At 37.1% G+C, this 20,009-nt stretch overlaps 1 protein-coding gene across 11 annotated transcripts in view; it reads left to right on the top strand.

The window, feature by feature from the left end:
• The window catches only part of SLC41A2 (solute carrier family 41 member 2), a 127,421-nt gene that overhangs the window by 23,019 nt on the left and 84,393 nt on the right, over positions 1-20,009 (top strand). For all 11 annotated transcript variants that reach the window (XM_047742206.1, XM_047742201.1, XM_047742205.1 and 8 more), the window contains one exon: positions 393-1,117. In XM_047742206.1, coding sequence (XP_047598162.1) covers positions 563-1,117 — 555 coding nt within the window. In that variant the 5' untranslated portion in view covers positions 393-562. The remainder of the gene's footprint in view (positions 1-392; positions 1,118-20,009) is intronic.

Raw genomic sequence — 20,009 nt, 5'->3', positions numbered from 1 at the left:
TCTTCCCACCCATGAAATCATGACCTGAGCCTAAACCACAAAGTCAGTCATTTAACCACTGAGCCACCCAGGTGCCCCAGAAGCCATCACTTTATTTAATAAATTTGTCCACTGTAAAACTTTAGCGACTTGATGGTTTTACATAGGTATCAATTAGGTAGAGTGTGCAACAATGAAAGACACTTTAAATAAAGATTGAGCACAATTTCTCTGTACTATGTTTCTGTTTACAGAATAGCTGTGTGGCTCAAAACAGTTATGTGTTTAAGCCCACAAAGTATAGTGTCATCACCTTAGGGTTGGTTTAAGAACATGTGTGTTTTATATGAGAATCTTAAGTATCAAGATCGTTAATCTGATTTTTAAAAATTATTTTATCTTCTTCTTTTCAGATCCAGTCCCTCTGTGAAACTTCTAAACACCTTTTATTAGTAGAAACATTATTTCCTACAAAATGAAGTCAACATCTTAATTTAAACCAGCATTTGTGTGGTTCTGATTTACCTACAATGGTTCATAAAGCTTGAGATCTCAGGAGTACAGGGTCTTTTGCGATGACAATATGACTAATAGCAAAGGAAGATCTATTACTAATAACACAAGTAGTGGTCCAAGTAGTGGAGGAGGTTTAGTAGACTGGACTTTACGCTTAAATACAATTCAGTCTGATAAGTTTTTAAACTTGTTGTTGAGTATGGTTCCAGTAATTTATCAGAAAAACCAGGAAGATAGGCACAAGAAAGCAAATGGCGTTTGGCAAGATGGATTATCAACAGCAGCACAGACTTTTAGCAATCGATCTGAGCAGCACATGGAGTTTCACAGTTTCTCAGAGCAGCCTTTTCATGGCAATAATGGGCACACACCCACAAGCTGTAGCCCCAAGTATGATGATTATGCCAACTACAATTACTGTGATGGAAGGGGCACTGCAGAAGCTGCTTCCATGTTGCAGAATGAAGACGCATCTAGTGATGGGGATGAAGACGCCATTGTGGAGGCAAACCAGAAATCACCCAAGGAATCCAGCGGTGTCATGGCGCTGCAAATACTGGTACCATTTCTGCTAGCTGGTTTTGGAACAGTGTCAGCCGGCATGGTTTTGGATATAGTGCAGGTGGGTTTGTCTCTTTGTTTATCTTCACTGCTTTTGTTGCGGGCAGCATTTTGCATAGGTTACTAATCTCAGACGTTTACTTTAGATGGAATTTATCCCTCAGTGAAATGAAGGGATGCTGCCCGGAGCAGAGAATCTGCTGTTTATAGGTGTTTTTTTTGTTTGTTTTCCTTTAGAGGTTCTAAGAGAATAGTCTCATTCTGACTGTCAGGTGACTCTACATAAAGGATTACAATGATAAAGTAATCCCCAAATGGGTACAGTGCAAAACCCAATAAATGTTACATTTAAATACTTCTTTATTTTTAAAATAAAAACATGTTAAAATGAATTCAGACAGTGCAGAGTATTAAATAAAAGATAAAAAAAATCTTTCCTCGTTCTCCTCTTCACACCAAACTCTCTCCCCCTCCAGAGGTTATCATCATTAAGAGTTTGTTGTGTTTACTTGCAGACATTTTTCTCTGCCTACATATATACCTATGTGCAGGGTTTCTTTTTCAGAAAAAAATGAAATGCTGTATATATTTTTCTGTACCTTATTTTCATTGCTTAATAATATACCTAGACATCTTTCCAAACCAATAGCAAGGATGTTCTGTGTTATAAAATGAGAACTTCATATTCCATTGTGTGGACATACTAAAATTTACTTATTCACTCTCCCATGCTAAGACTATAATGAATACCCTTGTAAATGTATCGTTATGCACTTACACTAATATTTTCATAGGATAGATTTTAAAAATGGGATTACTGGGGGTTAGGGTAGGTGTAGGTATTTAAAATTTTATAGATATGGGGAGATCTGGGTGGCTCAGTCATTAAGCGTCTGCCTTCAGCTCAGGTCATGATCCCAGGGTCCTGGGATTGAGCCCCGCATCAGGCTCTCTGCTCAGTGGGGAGCCTGCTTCCTCCTCTCTCTCTGCCTGCTTCTCTGCCTACTTGTGATCTCTGTCTGTCAAATAAATAAATAAATAAAATATTTTTAAAAATTAAAAAATAAAAAATAAAATTTTGTAGATAGCATCAGATTGACTTTCAAAAAGATTGCAAAAGTATTTATACTCCTACCATCAATGTAGAAGTACTTTTATTTTTTCATGTCCTTATGAGTGTTGAATATTCTTGCTCATTTTCATCGTTGGTAATTGATAGGAAAATGTTTTCATATTTTAATTAACATTCTTCAGTTATTATTAATAGTTTAGCATGTTTTCATATGTCTGGTGGCCATTCTTAGTTCTTCTCTGACTATTTCTTCTATGAAATGCTTTTCTGTATCTACTGTTCATTTTAAAAATGTATATGCTACTTACTGATTTATAGGAATTCTTACTGTGGTATGGTTACAGAATTACCCATTATATAACTATCTTTCTAAAGTAGTAAGTTGTTAAAGTGTGGCATTCTGTTACTCCAAGTTTTCATTCATCAATCAGAGAAAGATTGGCTTTGGGAAAGTGTTAGATAATATTTATGTGCCCTTGTCTTTCATTGCTTGCTCCCTGAAAGAAATCTCATCATTTGTGACACCAAAAAACTTTTTAATATAACATCTTTATCTAAATGGAAAACATACATAGATAGAAACCATTTTTCTACCATTAGTTAGAGAAAGGATATTAAAAAAATTGTCTTAAGATGTATATTGAATTTTTACAGCAATCAGACAAGAAAAAAGAAAGAGCATCCAAATTGGTAAGGAAGAAGTAAGACATTCACTACTTGCAGGAGACATGATACTATATATAGAAAACCCTTAAGACTCCACCAAAACTACTACTATTGATAAATGAAATCAGTAAAGTCACAGGATACAGAATCAATAATTAATCTGTTGTATTTCTATATGCTAATAATAGCAGAAAGAGGAATTAAGAAAACAATCCCATTTACAATTGTACCAAAAATAATAAAGTACCTATTATTAAACAACCAAGGAAGTGAAAGACCTGTACTCTGAAAACTATAGAACACTGGTGAAAGAAATAGAAGATGACACAAATGGAAAGATACCCCGTGCCTAGGGATTAGAAGAACCAGTATTGTTAAAGTGTCCGTAATACCCAAAAGCAATCTAAGATAGAATGCAGTCCTTATCAAAATTCCAGCAGCATTCAGAGAACTAGAACAAATAGTACTAAAGTTTATATGGAAACACAAAGACGCTGAATAGTCAAAGCAACCTTGAAAAAGAAGAACAAAGCTTGTAGGTGTCACAATCCCAGATTTTAAGATACACTACAAAGCTGTAGTCATCAAAACAGGGGACACCTGGCTGGCTCAGTCAGTAGAGCATGAGACTCTTGATCTCAGGGTCATGAGTTCAAGCCCCCCATTGGGAGTAGGGTTTACTTAAGAAAAAAAGAAGAAGAATGGTACTGGCATAAAAATAGACATACAGATCAATGGAACAGAATACAGAATACAGAAACAAACCCATGCTTACACGGTCAATTAATCTGTGACAAAGGAGGGAAGAATATACAGTGGGGAAAAGATGGTCTCTTCAGTGAAAGGTGGTGTGAAAACTGGACAGCTACATGCAGAAGAGTGAAACCGGGGCACTTTCTCACACTGTACCGAAAAATAAACTCAAAATGGATTAAAAACCTAAAGGTGAGACCTGAAATCATAAAACTCCTAGAAGAGAGCACAAGCAGTAATTTATCTGACATTGGCCAGAGAATCATTTTTCTAGATGTGTCTCCTCAGACAAGGGAAACAAAAGCAAAATTAAACTATTGGGACTACATCAAATAAAGAGCTTTTGCACAGTGAAGGAAACCATCAACAAAACAAAAAGGCAACTGAATGGGAGAAGATATTTGCAAATGATGTCCAGTATGAGGTTAATATCCAAACTATATGAAGAACACAACACCAAAAGCATTAAATTAAGTTAAATTAAAAATGGGCACTGGACCTGAATATTTTTCTGAAGAAGACATACAGATGGCCAACAGACACATGAAAACATGTTCAACATCAGTAATCACCAAGGAAATGCAAATCAAAACCACAGTGAGATATCACCTTAGACCTGGCAGAATGGCTAGAATCAAATACACAAGAAATAACAAGTACTGGTAAGGATGTGGGGTAAAAGGAACTCTCGTGCCGCACCGGTGGAAATGCAAATTGGTGCAGCCATTTTGGAAAACAGTAATGGTGAGTCCTTGAAAAATTAAAAAATGGAAATACTGTAAGATCCAGTAATTCCATTATGATATTTACCTAAGGAAAAATAAAAACACGAATTCGAAAAGCTATATGCACCCCTATGTTTATTGTACTACTATTTACAATAGCCGAGATGTGGAAACAACCCAAGTGTCCATCGAGGGGTGAATGGTTAAAGAAAAAATGGTGTATATATATATAGTGGAATCTTATTCAACCATGAAAAAGAATGAGATTTTGCCATTTGAACCAACACTGATGAACCTAGAAGGTATAATGCTAAGTGAAATAAGTCAGAGCAAGACAAATACTATATGATTTCACTCATATATTGAATTTAAGAAACAAAATGTACAAAAAAAGGAGACAACAGACTCTTAAATATAGAGAACAAACTGATGGTTCCCAGACAGAAGGTGGGTGGGGAGATTGGGTTAAATAGGTAAAGGGGGTTAAGAGTGCACTTATCATGATGAACACTGAGTAATGTATAGAATTGTGGAATCATATCGTACCCCTGTAACTAATATAATCATATGTTAATTATCCATCAGTAAAAAAAAAATGTTGGGGAAAATAGAAACTTTGCAGATGTAATTAATTTAAAGATATTGAGATGAGGAGATTTTATTTTCCAGGTGGGTCTTAATAAGAGGGAGACAGGAGGTTAGAATAAGGGGGATAGAAAGTATATTGAATTTTTGAATGGACTATAAACCAACAGAGGACCAGATCTACCTGTTCACTTGAAATATAATTGTTTCAAGTTATTACAATAGTATCACAACTGTTAAAATGAATGAACTATTTCTGGTTGACATTTTTTTCTTGATATACCAATTATTCTGAAGAAACACTCAACACATAATCGAGAACGATAATAACATCTTTAAGATGTTACACCTTCAACTAGAGGGTATCATGCTTAGCGAAATAAGTCAATCGGAGAAAGACAACTATCATATGATCTCCCTGATATGAGGAAGAGGAGATGCAACATGGGGGGTCGAGGGGGTAGGAGAAGAGTAAATGAAACAAGATGGGATTGGGAGGGAGACAAACCATAAGTGACTCTTAATCTCACAAAACAAACTGAGGGTTGATGGGGGGAGGGGGTTGGGAGAGGGGGTGGGGTTATGGATATCGGGGAGGGTATGTGCTATGGTGAGTGTTGTGAAGTGTGTAAACCTGGCGATTCGCAGACCTGTACCCCTGGGGATAAAAATATATGTTTATAAAGCTGTAAAAAAAAAAAAAAAAAAAAAAAAAAAAAAGAAAGAAAGGATGAATCCCCAAGTTTTGTAGCAACATGGACGGGACTGGAAGAGATTATGCTGAGTGAAATAAGTCAAGCAGAGAGAGTCAATTATCATATGGTTTCACTTATTTGTGGAGCATAACAAATAGCATGGAGGACAAGGGGAGATGGAGAGGAGAAGGGAGTTGAGGGAAATTGGAAGGGGAGGTGAACCATGAGAGACTATGGACTCTGAAAAACGATCTGAGAATTTTGAAGGGGTGGGGGGTGGGAGGTTGGGGGCACCAGGTGGTGGGTATTGTAGAGGGCACGGATTGCATGGAGCACTGGGTGTGGTGCAAAAATAATGAATACTGTTATGCTGAAAAAAATTAAAAAATTAAAAAAAAAAAAAGATGTTACACCTTCCTCTGGTGTAATGGTTACTTATTTTTTGATACTATTTGAGATAACACATGTACAATTGATTTATAATATTAAACCCTAGTGTTAAAAATGACAAAAACATGTTTTGAAAAATTTCATTTAAATATGCTTTAAAAACTTTTAATTATGAAAATTAGCACATAGAGAGTATAAAAAACAAAAATGTACAGCTCAGTGAATTTTCATGATACAAACAACCAAATAACTATCAGGTCAAGCAACAGAATCTTAGCAGTTTTCATTAGTTGTCTTTATGGTCCCTTGTGATTGCTACCCTTTATTCCCCATCACCAATGGTAATCAATAATCTGGTTTTATGGTCTGTACTTCTTTGTCTTTATAAATGTGAATCATTAAGCACCATTGTTTGGTTTTACTTAATTTTTCTAAAACTTTATATAATGAAGCATAGAATATATATTCTTTTGTGTCTTTTTAAAAAAAATGATTATTTATTTATTTACTTCTTTGACAGAGAACACAGGTAGGCAGAGAGGAAGGCAGAGAGAGAGAGAGGGGAAGCAGGCTCCCTGCTGAGCAGAGAGTCCGATGCAGGGTTCGATCCCAGGACCCTGAGACCATGACCTGAGCCGAAGGGAGAGGCTTTAACCCACTGACCCATCCAGGCGCCCCTGTGTCTGTTTTTGTTGTTGTTGTTCAGCATTACGTAAGTTTTATGAAACTATAGTCCATTTATTTTTATTTCTATATATCCAATTATGTATAGATCACAATGTATTAATTCTGGACATAGAACTCATTGGTGTTTCCAGATTCTGGGTGCACATGTACATGTATCTTTATTGTATATACATGGAGAAATGGAATTTCTGGGTCTTAGGATGTATAGGTATTTAAAGTTAGTATATGTCAAGTAGTTGTACCAATTTACAGGTTAACCAGCTGTGTTTGAGAGGTCTCACTGCTCTGTATTCTTATTTATACAAGGTATCAGCAGTCTTTGTAAGTTGAGAAATTCTGGCATATGCGTGGTAGTTTTAATGGGGATTTCCCTCATGACTAATGATGTTTACTGACCATTTATTTGGACGTTAACTGGTAAAGGTTTTTTTGCTCATTTTCTTATTTGTTAGATTTTTTCTTATTGATTTGTAAGAGTTTGTGTATTCTGGATACAAATCCTTTAGTTATATGTATTAAAAATATCTTTCCTCTGTGGCTTACCTTTTCCCTCTCTCAGTGAGTCTTAATGAGCAGGAATTCTAAATATTGATATAGTGCCTTTTTTCCTACTTTCCCATTGTTTGTACTTTGTGCTTCCCGCTTAAGAAACCTTTCCATACTTTCTGGTAATTAAGATGTTCGCTTAAATTACCTTCTTAAAGTTTTGTTGTTTTGCCTTTTACATTTAGATAATCCTCTCCCTGGAATACTTTTTTATAGAGAGTTTGATGTAGGATTGTGTATTGTTTTGTTTCTTTCCACATGGATTTCCAGGTGTGTCTGCACTATTATATAACCAAACTCTTTGTTATAAATCAAGTACCCATTTATGTGCAGACGTGTTTCTGGGCTTTGTATTCTTCTCCTTTGGTGTATTTATGTTGCTTGGCATGAATACCACACTATCTGAATATTGAGTAGAGAATGTTCTCTCCATGTTCTTCTCAAAGTGCTTTGGCTATTCTTTTCCCTTTGTACTTTCATGTACATTTTAGTATAAAAGCTTGTCAGTGTCCACAAAAGAAAGTTGTTGTAATTGTGATTCAGATTGCATTGAATCTACAGATAATTAGGAGAATTTACTCCTTACAATGCTGACTCTTCAGACACATGTACATGCAATAGCCCTTTCCATTTATCAGGTTATCTTTGATTTCCTTCTCTGATGTTTTCTAGTTTCTGAGCACAGGTCTTTTACATTTTTTGTTAGACTTATTCTTAGTTATTTGATACTTTTTATGCTATTGTAAATGGTACAGTTCTTTTAAAATTCCACTTTCTCTGTGTGTGTGTATGTGTATGTTGACCCTGTATCTAGCAAGTTTGCTAAATTCACTAATAATAATTTATATGTAAATTCTTTTGGAATTACTTCATCGTAACCGTGTTATCGTGAATAATGACAGTATTTACTTCTTTCAAAAACTCATATAATTTATTTATTTATTTATTTATTTATTTATTTATTTTTGTGGCATTCTGTACTGGCTAGGATCTCCAAAGCACTATAAAATAGGAGTAGTGAAAAAAAAAAAAAATAGGAGTAGTGAGGGCGCCTGGGTGGCTCAGTGAGTTAAGCCTCTGCCTTCGGCTTGGGTCACAATCTCAGGGTCCTGGGATAGAGCCCCGCATCTGGCTCTCTGCTCAGTGGGGAGCCTGCTTCCCCTCTCTCTTTCTGCCTGCCTCTCTGGCTACTTGTGATCTCTCTTTCTGTCAAATAAATAAAATCTTTTACAAAAAAAGATTTAAGGGGCGCCTGGGTGGCTCAGTGGGTTAAAGCCTCTGCCTTTGGCTCAGGTTGTGATTCCAGGGTCCTGGGATCAAGCCCGCATCGGGCTCTCTGCTCAGCAGAGAGCCTGCTTCCTCCTTTCTCTCTCTGCCTGCCTCTCTGCCTACTTGTAACCTCTGTCTGTCAAATAAATAAATAAATAAATCTTTAAAAAAATAAAATAAAATAAAAAAAGATTTAAAAAATATAATAGGACTGATGAAAGCAGACTTATCTTGTCCTAGATCTCCAAGAGAAAGCTTTCAGCAGTTCCTCATGAAGTCTGGGGTTTGCTATTGACATTTGTAATATTCTTTACGATATTAAGGACGTTTCTTTTTTTAATTTACTAAGCTTTGTGTTAAAAATGATGAATGGAATTTTATCATGAATTTTATCAAATACTTCCTATTTATTGTTAACATCTATGATTTTTTTCCCTTTGTTGCTATGTTGAATTATATTAATTAAATCAATCTTATATTTCTGGGATAAGTATAACCTGTTCGTGATTTGTTTTCTTTTTATACAATTCTGATTAATTTTACTAATATTTTGGTGAGATTTTTTGCATCTATATCTGTATGTAAGATTAGCCCATAATTGTGCTCCTCATAATGTCATTAGCAGTTTTCATTAAGGTAGTACTAGTCTCATGAGTGAATTTGAAAATGTTCTTTTTTTTTCTCCTATTCTTTGTTGAGGTTTATGTCACTTTGTCATTATTTCTTCCCTAAGTATTTGGTATAATTTCCTGATGAAGGCATCTGGCCCCACCATTTTCTGTGGGGGAATGCGTTTTTTTGTTTTTGTTTTTGCGGAGGAATGTTTTTATTTACAGCTTGAGTTTCTATAGAAGTCACAGAGCTAATCAAATTTTTCTACTTCTTTTTGTGTTTATTTTAGTAAGTCTTAAAAAAAAAATTCACCATTACATCCCTATCAGGTTGAGTAGATTTTTAGTAAATGTTTGTTGAAACATGACACCATTTATTGAAAGTTTGCTGTAGGCACTGCCCTAAGCTCTTTACATACATGATCTATTTTAATCCTTACAAGAAAACTGTAGGCAAGGTGCCATTGTCTTTGCTTTACAAAATTAAAAAACAAAAACAAAAAAAAAAAACTTTGTTATCAGGTGATAGAGCTGAGGATTGGATCTTGGTCCAAACTCAATATCTGTTCTCTTAACCACTACACATTATATAAATTTAATGCATGTGAAAGCTTTCGTAATCCTTTAAGGGCTACATACCTCTTTTTTTTTTAAGATTTTATTTATTTGACAGCGAGAGAACACAAGCAGGCAGAGCAGCAGGCAGAGGGAGAGGGAGAAGCAGGCTCCCCACTGAGCAGGGAACCCCATGCAGGGCTCCATCCCAGTACCCTGGGATCATGACCTGAGCTGAAGGCAAACCCCTAATGACTAAGCCACCCACAACTCCAAGGGCTATGGTCCTCTAACATGATAGAGGTCAGGGCCAGTTTTAAAGAACTAAAAAACTAAAGTTTGTCTTTGGTACTCTCTTAGTCTGCTTGGACTGCTGTAATGAAATACTATAGACTGGGTGGCTTAAACATTAAACACTTATTTCTCACAGTTCTAGAGGCTAGAAAGTCCAAGAGCAAGACCCCAGCCTACCCTATTCCTGGTGAGAGTTCCTTTTCTGGTTTTCAGAGAGCTGCCTTTTCTCTGCGTTCTCATGCTGGAGAGAGCAGGGGCTGGTGCCTCTTACTCTTCTTATAAAGGCACCAGCCCTGTCAGATTCGGGTCCTCCCCTTATGACTTCCTATAACCTTCATCACCATCTCATAAGCCTGATCTCCAAATACAGTCACATGGGGGTTAGGGCTTCAACACAGGAATTATGAAGGTGACACCATTCAGTCCTTAGCAGGTGCTGTTACATGTGCTGCTCCGGCTGGATTATCAAATGCAGGATAAGGAGTTAAATGGCTGTTAGTGTCTTGAGGCAGTACTTTAATATGTGGCCGACGGCAAATTAGGGTAGATTGTTTGACCACCGTCTCCTTTCTGTGTAGTAGGACATCGGCTCCCTGTTTTATGTAAGACCCGCTCTAGCCCCGCCTCTCTGCTTTTTACTTTTATTCTTATTCACTTACTCCGGCTTGGAGTGGTCCGTCGATGTTTGCTGAGAAAATCTGCTGAGATGACCTGTATTGGGTGGGAGTTTTAATCCCAAGATTGAGTTTTTAACCTCACTTTACAAATGAGGCATTTGAGTGAGGCTCATTGAGTGAGAGCTCCCTCAGCTAGCAAGTACAGGCTAGGAATTCAGATTTGGAGCTTTTACCCCAAAGTTGATGCCTTTTCATAGTATTGGGAGATACAAATACTTAACTAAAATGTGTGACTGAACACTTAGAAGAGTGCTATAGGAATTCTACTGAAGTACCAAAAAGACCTATAGGGATATAAAATGTTCTTTTTACATGTTCAGACTTACCCCAAGGGGGAAGCTTTTGTCCCAGTCTAAACTACCTTTGTGTGCTTGTGCCTTACAACATCGCTTTATTCACCCTGGGCCTGAATTAAAGAACTTAGTAAAAGAGCTTGTGAAGCACAATAAATAGTATCCGGGAGATCAATGTTCAGTAAATGATGTGATATTAACAGGCATCATTCATTGAATGTTCTTTGTCAGTACCTAGCGCACGAGTTCTCACCTTATGTATATGAGGACTCAGGTGGGCGATGTACCAGGGTTAGATATTAAGTTATTTGCCCAAGGTCACACAACTGATAACTGGCTGAATTAAATCCAAGTTGTCTTTTAACTACTTACTGTACTATCTCCTTGTTTATGGGGGACATATCTTATTTTTGGATCCCCTTCTATGCACCAGAACTTCTCTGTTGTAAGAAATTGAAACCCAACTAACCAGTTAATTTAAATAATAATAACGATAATAATAAAGAATGCGTTGTCTTTTGTAAGTAGGAAGAATAGTTGTACCGCCTTACCTCAGATATAACTAGATCAAGGACTTAATTTTATGATGATCTTTTTTTTTTTTAAAGATTTTATTTATTTATTTGACAGAGAGAGATCACAAGTAGACAGAGAAGCAGGCAGAGAGAGAGGGGGGAAGCAGGCTCCCTGCTGAGCAGAGAGCCCGATGCGGGACTCGATCCCAGGACCCCGAGATCATGACCTGAGCCGAAGGCAGCGGCTTAACCCACTGAGCCACCCAGGCGCCCTTATGATGATCTTCTGTCTCTCCTTTCTTTCTTTCTTTTTTTAAAAATATTTTATTTATTTATTTGACAGAGATCACAGGTAGGCAGAGAGGCAGGCAGAGAGAGAGGAGGAAGCAGGCTCCCCTGCCGAGAAGAGAACCCAATGCGGGGCTCGATCCCAGGACCCTGGGATCACGACCTGAGCTGAAGCAGAGGCTTAACCCACTGAGCCACCCAGGCACCCCTGTCTCTCCTTTCAAGTTCCATTTTGTTTGTTGCCCACATTCTCTCCTGTGGCACATAGCTCCTGACAGTTGTGGGGTCATATCCTTTCAGTTTTTTTTACAAAGGGAAAGGATGAGCTATCTCTCCTCTGTCTTCAGTTTGGAAGATCCTAAGGAAGAACTCTTCAGTTGGGTTGTCTTTGGTCACGTGCTTACTCCTGGGGGAACAGTCAATGTGATTAGGGAGATGGGATAACATGATGAGCCCTGTTTGAGTTACACTTCTGTCTCGGGACAGATGGCCACTCGGATCAGCAATTTCACTAGAAGCACGAATATTAGGAATTTAACTGCTTCTTAAGTGAAAGGGAGTAGATACTGCTTCCAGGAAAACAGAGATGGAGAAGTATGCACAGGAGGCAAGAACAGCACCTTGAGTATAGTGACCCTCCCCATAGAGAACCTGGCTCCTCCTCGGTCTTTTTATTTATTTATCTGAGTCCATGGTTCTCAAAGTGGGCTCCCTGGCCCAGTATCATCAGCATCATCTGGGAACTTAGATACACAAATTCTCAGACTGTCCCCCCTCTACTGAATCAGAAACCTGGGGCGGGTCCAGCAAACTCTTTTTAATGAGCTTTATTATTTCTGGTGATTTTGATGTGGGTTCCAGTTTGAGAACCATGAATCTAAAGTAATGTACATTCCCTTACTACTGGTAAATGGAGTTGGGTGGGATAGTTCATCCACATAGTCTTCGGTCCAAAAAAACTAGCCTAATTCCTTACATAGAGCAGACACTCAGTAATTCCTTGTTCAATGAATGAATGAAATGAAATAAACTCTACTTTGTTACAAATATTGCTGAATATTGATAATCAGATTGAGTTTTTAATTGTAGGATTCAATTGGAAATATGCTAGTCCAACTCTTTGTCTTCCCTTCCCTCACTAAAAATTAGCAAATCGTTAAATGATTTGTCCAAGAACGTGCAGCTTGTCAATGGCAGAGCCCCGTCTTGTGGATAAATCCTGTTCTCTGTACAAACCTATGTGCGTATCTTGGCTTGTCCGTTGACTTCATCTATTACAAGATTCTGTAAAATGAGATTACTGTTAGTTACCTATCCGTCTAGAAGAAGTGTATGTAAACTGAGCTAATACCTTTGGAACTTCCAGTAATTTCTAGGTAAGTTTATCCTGATCGTTAGAATATTACTGAAGACTGATGTCTGCCAAACCCTGAGATTCTATTGTGTTTTATGAAGATAGAATTGTTGCAATGCTGAAAATACTCCTTTGAAATAAAGGATAGTATAGCTCTCAAATAGTCCTTTATTACTATACTGCTGTGTGTGTTTTGGAATTCCGATGGAATGATGCAATGCCTAAGCCGTATTTCTAACCATGGAACTCTGAGTCAGGGCTAGTTTTCTGATACGGAAAGTAGAGCGGTCAGGGAGAAAACAGATACTTTGTTGAAGTTTTATGGACAGAAATGCCAGTGTTTTAAAAGTGCAAAGAGAAGGTAGGAGGACAGTATCAATGTTAGACTAATTTTTATCAGTTTTCAATATACAAAGCTAGGAAGGCATCAGCATGTTTGCATCTCCTTATAAAACATAGTGATCATTTTAGAGTTTGTATTAAAGAGAAAATAACTCTTTTAACATGTGATCCCAGGAAAGCAGTAGCACACCCTCTGATGTAATTATTCTGGTTTTTATTTAAAAAATAATTCATGCGCTTTGACTTCTGGAAAGCTGGAATAAATGTACATTTACCTGTCCTTCCCATTAAGTACAACAACAAAACAAAACCCTGAAAACTTTATATAAAACAAACATAAGACTCTGTGAAAGATGGAGAGAAGAAAGCAGTCTGGTGAGGCCCTTTTCACTTCATGTATCCCAGATCTGGAGCTAAAGAAGCCAGTAACCTGGGAATACCAACAGGTGCAAACAACAACAAGAAAAGCCTGCTCTCTCCAGCTAAAGGACCAGGAAAGGGGCAATCTAGTGAGGCAGAAACCTTGTGGACAAGAATTGTTCTACTCTAGCCAACCATGATAGAAAAGACTGTGGTCTCGCCCACATACCCAGAGCAACAAAGGCTCAGTTTGGGGCTGTAATGAACAACATGGATGTATGTGGAGGACATTACGCTAAGTAAAATATGCCAGATGGAGAAAGACAAATATTGCATAGTATCACTTACATGTGGAATCTAAAAAAAAAAAAAAAGTCAAACTTATAGAAACAGTAAAATTGTACTTGGTGGGGGATGGGGGAAATGGGGAGAGGTTGGTTAAAAGGTACAAACTTTCAGCTATAAGATGAATAAGTTCTGAGGATTTTTTAGATTTTCTTATTTTTTAATTAACATATAATGTATTATTAGCCCCAGGGGTACAGGTCTGTAAATCGTCAGGTTTACACACTTCACAGCACTCACCATAGCACATACCTTCCCCAGTGTCCATAATCCAACCACCCTCTCCCTACCCACCTTCCCCCGGCAACCCTCAGTTTGTTTTGTGAGATTAAGAGTCTCTTATGATTTGTCTCCCTCCCAATCCCATCTTGTTTCATTTATTCCTTTCCTACCCCCAAACTCCCCACATTGCCTCTCAACTTCCTGATATCAGGGAGATCATATGATAATTGTCTTTCTCTGATTGACTTATTTCACTCAGCATAATACCCTCTAGTTCCATTCATGTCGTCACAAATGGTAAGATTTCGTTTCTTTTGATGGCTGCATAGTATTCCATTGTGTATATATATATATATACATATATATATGTATATATATATACCACATCTTCTTTATCCATTCATCTATTGATGGACATCTGGGTTCTTTCCATAGTTCAGAAAGATTTTGAGGATTTAATGTATAGCATGATGACTATAGTTGATAATACTGTACTGTATAATTGATAATTGCTAAATAAGACAGTAGGTCTTAAGCATTTTCATCAAACAAAGAAAAAGGTAACAATGTGAGTTAATGGGTATGTGAATTAACTCAGTGGTGGGCCTCTTTTTACAATGGGTACATATCAAATCATCATGTTACACACTTTACATATATTACACTTTTTTCAGTTACACTTCAATAAATCGGGGGAGGAAGAAGCTGTAGTGAGGTGCCCCAACACTTCATCCAGGATGATATCAGAGGAGGGCATGTAGGGTGCCAGAATTTTAATTTTTTTGGCTAATAATGAGAGCCCCCAATAGAATGGAAAGGAGGAAATAGAAAAATCCACAATTATGGTTAGAGTCTTCAACACCGTTCTCTCAACAGTTGATAGAACTGATAGAAAATCAGCAAGGATATAGGAGAACTAACACCATCAGCCAAACAAGATCTGACTGACATTTCCAGAACACTCCCTCCTCAAACAGCAGCACACACATGCTGTTCGAAGTGTCACAGATCATATATCAAGGGAGACCATATCCTGGGCCATAAACCAAATCTCAAATCTGAAATACTGAAATGATTCAGAATATGTTCTTCAATTACAGTTTAATCAAACTAGAAATCAGTAACAGAAAGAAAACAGAAAAACTTCCACATATCTGGAAACTAAACAACATACCTTTAGACAATCCATGTTCAAAGGGGGAGTCTCAAAAAAGTCAAAAACAAAACGTTGAACGGAGTGAAAATGAGAATGTGACATCCAAATTTGTGAGTCACAGGTAAAGCGATACAGAGATGGACATGTATAGAATTAAGTGTGTACATTAGTATGAGGAAAAAAATCTTAAATCAACAATCAAAGCTCTCATCTCAAACGCAGAAAATGATGAACAAAATAAACCTGAAGCAAGGAGAGGAAAAGATAATAAAGATAAAGGCAAAAATTGCAGTGAAATTGAAAGCAGGACAACAATAGAGAAAACTGATGCAACAAATAATTGGTTCTTTGAAAAGATCAGTAAAATGGATAATCTGTAGCAATACTGCCAAAAAAAACACATTAATTACCAATATTAGGATGAAATGGGGGATATCACTATAGATCCTGTAGATATTGGAAGAATAATAAGAGAATACTACAGACAACTGTGCATGCATACATTTTACAACTTACACAAAGTGGACTGCTTCCTTGAATGGCAGAACTACCACAGGGAACCCAAAATTTTAGTATATGTGCTGCCGAAGCGAGCACAGGGAACCCAAAATGAAATAGGTCATTTGAATAACTCTGTAGCCACTAAGGAAATTGAATGTGTAATTTTAAAACCTCCTAAAAAAGAAATCTTCAGACCCTGATAGCTTCACCTGAAAAGTCTATCAATATTTTAAGCAGAATTAATACTAATACTACATAAGCACATTCGGAAAATGGAAGAGGAGGGAATAATTTCCATTTTGTTTTAAGAGCAAGTTATTACCCAGATACCAAACCCAGAGACAATAGAATTTTCTTTAAGTCTGCAGATTAATATCCGGTATATAGACCCCCCCCACAAAAAATCCTTAACAAAACACTGTCTTATAGAATTCAATATGGAAAATAAATTATGTACCATGAAGAAGTGAGGGAAGCAAGTCTGCCTCAATATTTGAAAATTAAATCGTGTAATTTACCATATTAACAGGCTAAAGAAGAAAATCACATGATGATATCAACTGATGCAGAAAAAGCATTTGACAAAATTCAACACTCATTCATGTTTAAAAAAAAATTCTCAGAGGGCACCTGGGTGGCTCAGAGGGTTAAGCCTCTGCCTTCAGCTCAGGTCATGGTCTCAGGGTCCTGGAATCAAGCCCCACATCGGGCTCTCTGCTCAGCAGGGAGTCTGCTTCTCCCTCTCTCTCTGCCCGCCTCTCTCCCTGCTTGTAGTCTCTCTCTCTCTGTGTCAAATAAATAAATGAAATCTTTTTAAAAAACAATTAAAAAACTCCCAGGTAATTAGGACGAGAGTGGAATTTCCTCAATATTGTGCTTAATGGTGAAATATGAATGTCTTTTCCCTAAGACCAGGTACAAGGCAAGGATGTTTGCACTCATTACCTTTATTGAACACAGAGCAATTAGGCAAGGGGGAAAAAAAGGCATACAAATTGGAAAGGAAAAACTAAAACTGTTGCTGTTTGCAGATGATGTGATTGCCTACTTTGAAAACCCCAAGAAATCTACAAAGAAAGCTCCTAAAACTGGCACATTAATTCAGCGAGGTCACAGGGTACATAATACATACAAAAAATAAATTCTATTTCTGTACACTACAATGAATAGGCGGACATTGAAATTAAAGGTACAGTAACATTTTTCAAAAAATAATTACCTATATATAAATCTAACAAAATATGTACAGGACTTGTATGCTGAAAGCCATAAAACCCTGATGAAATTAACCAAAGATCTAAATAAATGGAGAGTCATACCATATTCATGGCTTGGAAGACACAACATAATAAAGATGTCAGTTTTCCCCAAATTGATAAATGGGTTTAACAGAACTTTTTAAACTGCATACATTTTGCAGATGATATCCTAAAATTTATATGCAAAGGACAAGAAAATAGAATAGCTTTAACAGGTTTGAAAAATAAAAATAAAGGGGAAGGATCAATTTACCTGGTGTCAAGCTGATTAACATGGCTCCAGTAGTCAAGACTGTGATAGTGGTGGAGGAATAGACATGTAGATCAGTGCAACTGAATAGATAGCCCAGAGATGTACCCACACAAATATATTCAGCGAATTTTGGAGACAGGTGCAGTGGAGAAAAAAAATAGCCCTTTCAGCAAATGGTGCTGAAGCAATTAGACATCCATAGGCAGAGAAATAAACCTCAACCTAAGTCTTTGTAGAAAAATAAACTCAAAAAAAAAAAAAAAAGAAAAAAGTAAACTCAACATGGATCACACCTTTAAATATGAAATGTGAAACTATAAAATTTTTAGAAAAATATAGGAGAAAATTCTCACGATCTAGGGCTAAGCAAAGATTTCTTAGACTTGATATCGAAAGCAGGATCCATAAAAGGAATAATGGATAAATTGGAAGCCCAAATAAAATTTTTGTTCTCTGAATGACCTTGTTAAGAGGATAAAATGGCAACCTGCAGAGTGGAAGAAAATATTTGCAAAGCACATACCTAGACAAAAGGCTAGACTGTATAAAGGACTCTTCAAAACTCAACAGTTAAAAAAATGCAGAAAATTGACAAAAGACATAGAGACATTTCACCAAAGAGTGTGTCCAGATGGCAAATAAACATGAGATGTTCAGGATCTTTGGCTATTAGAGAAATGCAAATGAAAATCACTATGAGGTATCACTTCACACCTATCAGAATGGCCATAATAAAAACAGTATACTATGAAATGCTGTTTAAGCATGTAGAGAAATGGTCATACATTGCTGATGGGAATTTAGAACAGCTAATCTGGAAAGCACCTCGACAGTGCCTTTTTTTTTTTTTAGATTTTATTTTTTTAATTTGTTTTAGAGAGAGAGAGCATGCATAAAAGAGGCAAACTCCATGTTGAGCATGGAGCCTTACTGCGAAGTGGTGGGAGTCCATTCCAGGACCCTAGGATCATGACCAGAGCTGAAACCAAGAGTCTGATGATGCTTAACCAACTGAGCCACCCAGGCACGCCTTGACAGTTTCTTAAAAACAAACACACATACAAAAACTAAAACTAAATGTCAACTATCATAAAACCTAGCAATTGCATTCTTGGGCACTTATGCCAGAGAATGAAGACATGTTCACATGAATCTGGTTCATGAACGTTTATAGCAGCTTCATTCATAATAGCCAACCAGGTAATACAATAAAGTGGACTGCTTCCTAATACAACCCAGGTAACCTTCAACAGTTGAATGGTTAAGTAAACTTTGGTAAATCACACAAGTCACATAGTAAAAGCAGGAAGAGTCAGAATTCCAACCTTGGTAATATGACCCCAAAGTCCTTCTTTAGACTAAAGTACTGTATTACCTCTCACCACTCTATAGGCCACATGCTTGTCTCTTGACACTCCAGGGTTGCTGTGGGATTTTTAAAAAAATTTTGAGGGAAGCACAGTGATACTTCTTGGACATTCTACACACTCAGGGTGGTTCAACACTTCCGCATTGCATCACACATTTCTCTTGATGGCTAGATTTTCAGGGGTGCTGTGAAAAAAAGCAAATGTCACAGAAAAATCAATATAGAACAAGAAATGAAGGTGACAGTGTCCCGTTCCAAGGTTTGAGAAGTTGTGCAGTGACCAACAGGTACACACACCCCATTAATAAGTCATTATGGTGATTTGACGTAAAATATTTTTTCAGTGTATTTTTTTTTACTTCTACAAATGGCTATTAAATTGTTAGGAAATAGGGGTGCCTGGGTGGCTCAGTGGGTTAAAGCCTCTGCCTTCAGCTCAGGTCATGATCCCAGGGTACTAGGATTGAGCCCCGCATCATGCTCTCTGCTCATCAGGGATCCTGCTTCCCCCTCCCTCTATGCCTGCCTCTCTGCCTACTTGTGATCTCTGTCTGACAAATAAATAAAATCTTTAAAAAAATTGTTAGAAAATATGTGTTAAGTTGTTTGGACCAGCTACTTAATAAATAGGACTTTTAGGTGTTTTTTTTTGCCCTGGTGGGTGTCATGAAAACTGGGAAAGTTTGGGAACTTTTAGAAGCATACCCCTGCAGATGTAGGGAAAAGAATATAGAATTTATTTGGCATGAGATAGGAAATCAGTAATGGAGTGTTCTTATTATAGCAATCTAAGGTGACAGTGACTTCACAGTAATTCTCACGGGAGTGTTTGATTTGAATCGAACTTGGAAAGGATGGGAGTAACCAAAAGGTGTTCATCCCAGCAGACCCAAAGTGTGATGACATATGCGAGCTAGACTGGTAGAGATATCTGGATATCTCATGTTTCTAAAATTAAGTCATATAGCTAGATGTCTTAAAATGATGACCTAGGTAAAATGTATCCCTGAATTGTTAAAAATGACCCTATCTCATAGTTCTATTGTGAAGCTTAAATGAGTAAAGTTAAAGAAAACAGTGCCTGACACATACCAAGCAATCAGTGGATGTTGAATATTGTTAATATTACCTTTTTCATCATCATCATCATCATTATCACCACCACCACTCT

Source organism: Lutra lutra, chromosome 8 (genome assembly GCF_902655055.1).
Source record: "Lutra lutra chromosome 8, mLutLut1.2, whole genome shotgun sequence".
Taxonomy (NCBI): Eukaryota; Metazoa; Chordata; class Mammalia; order Carnivora; family Mustelidae; genus Lutra; species Lutra lutra.
The sequence above is the reverse complement of the archived record's forward strand: the minus strand, read 5'-3'. Positions and strand labels throughout refer to the sequence as shown.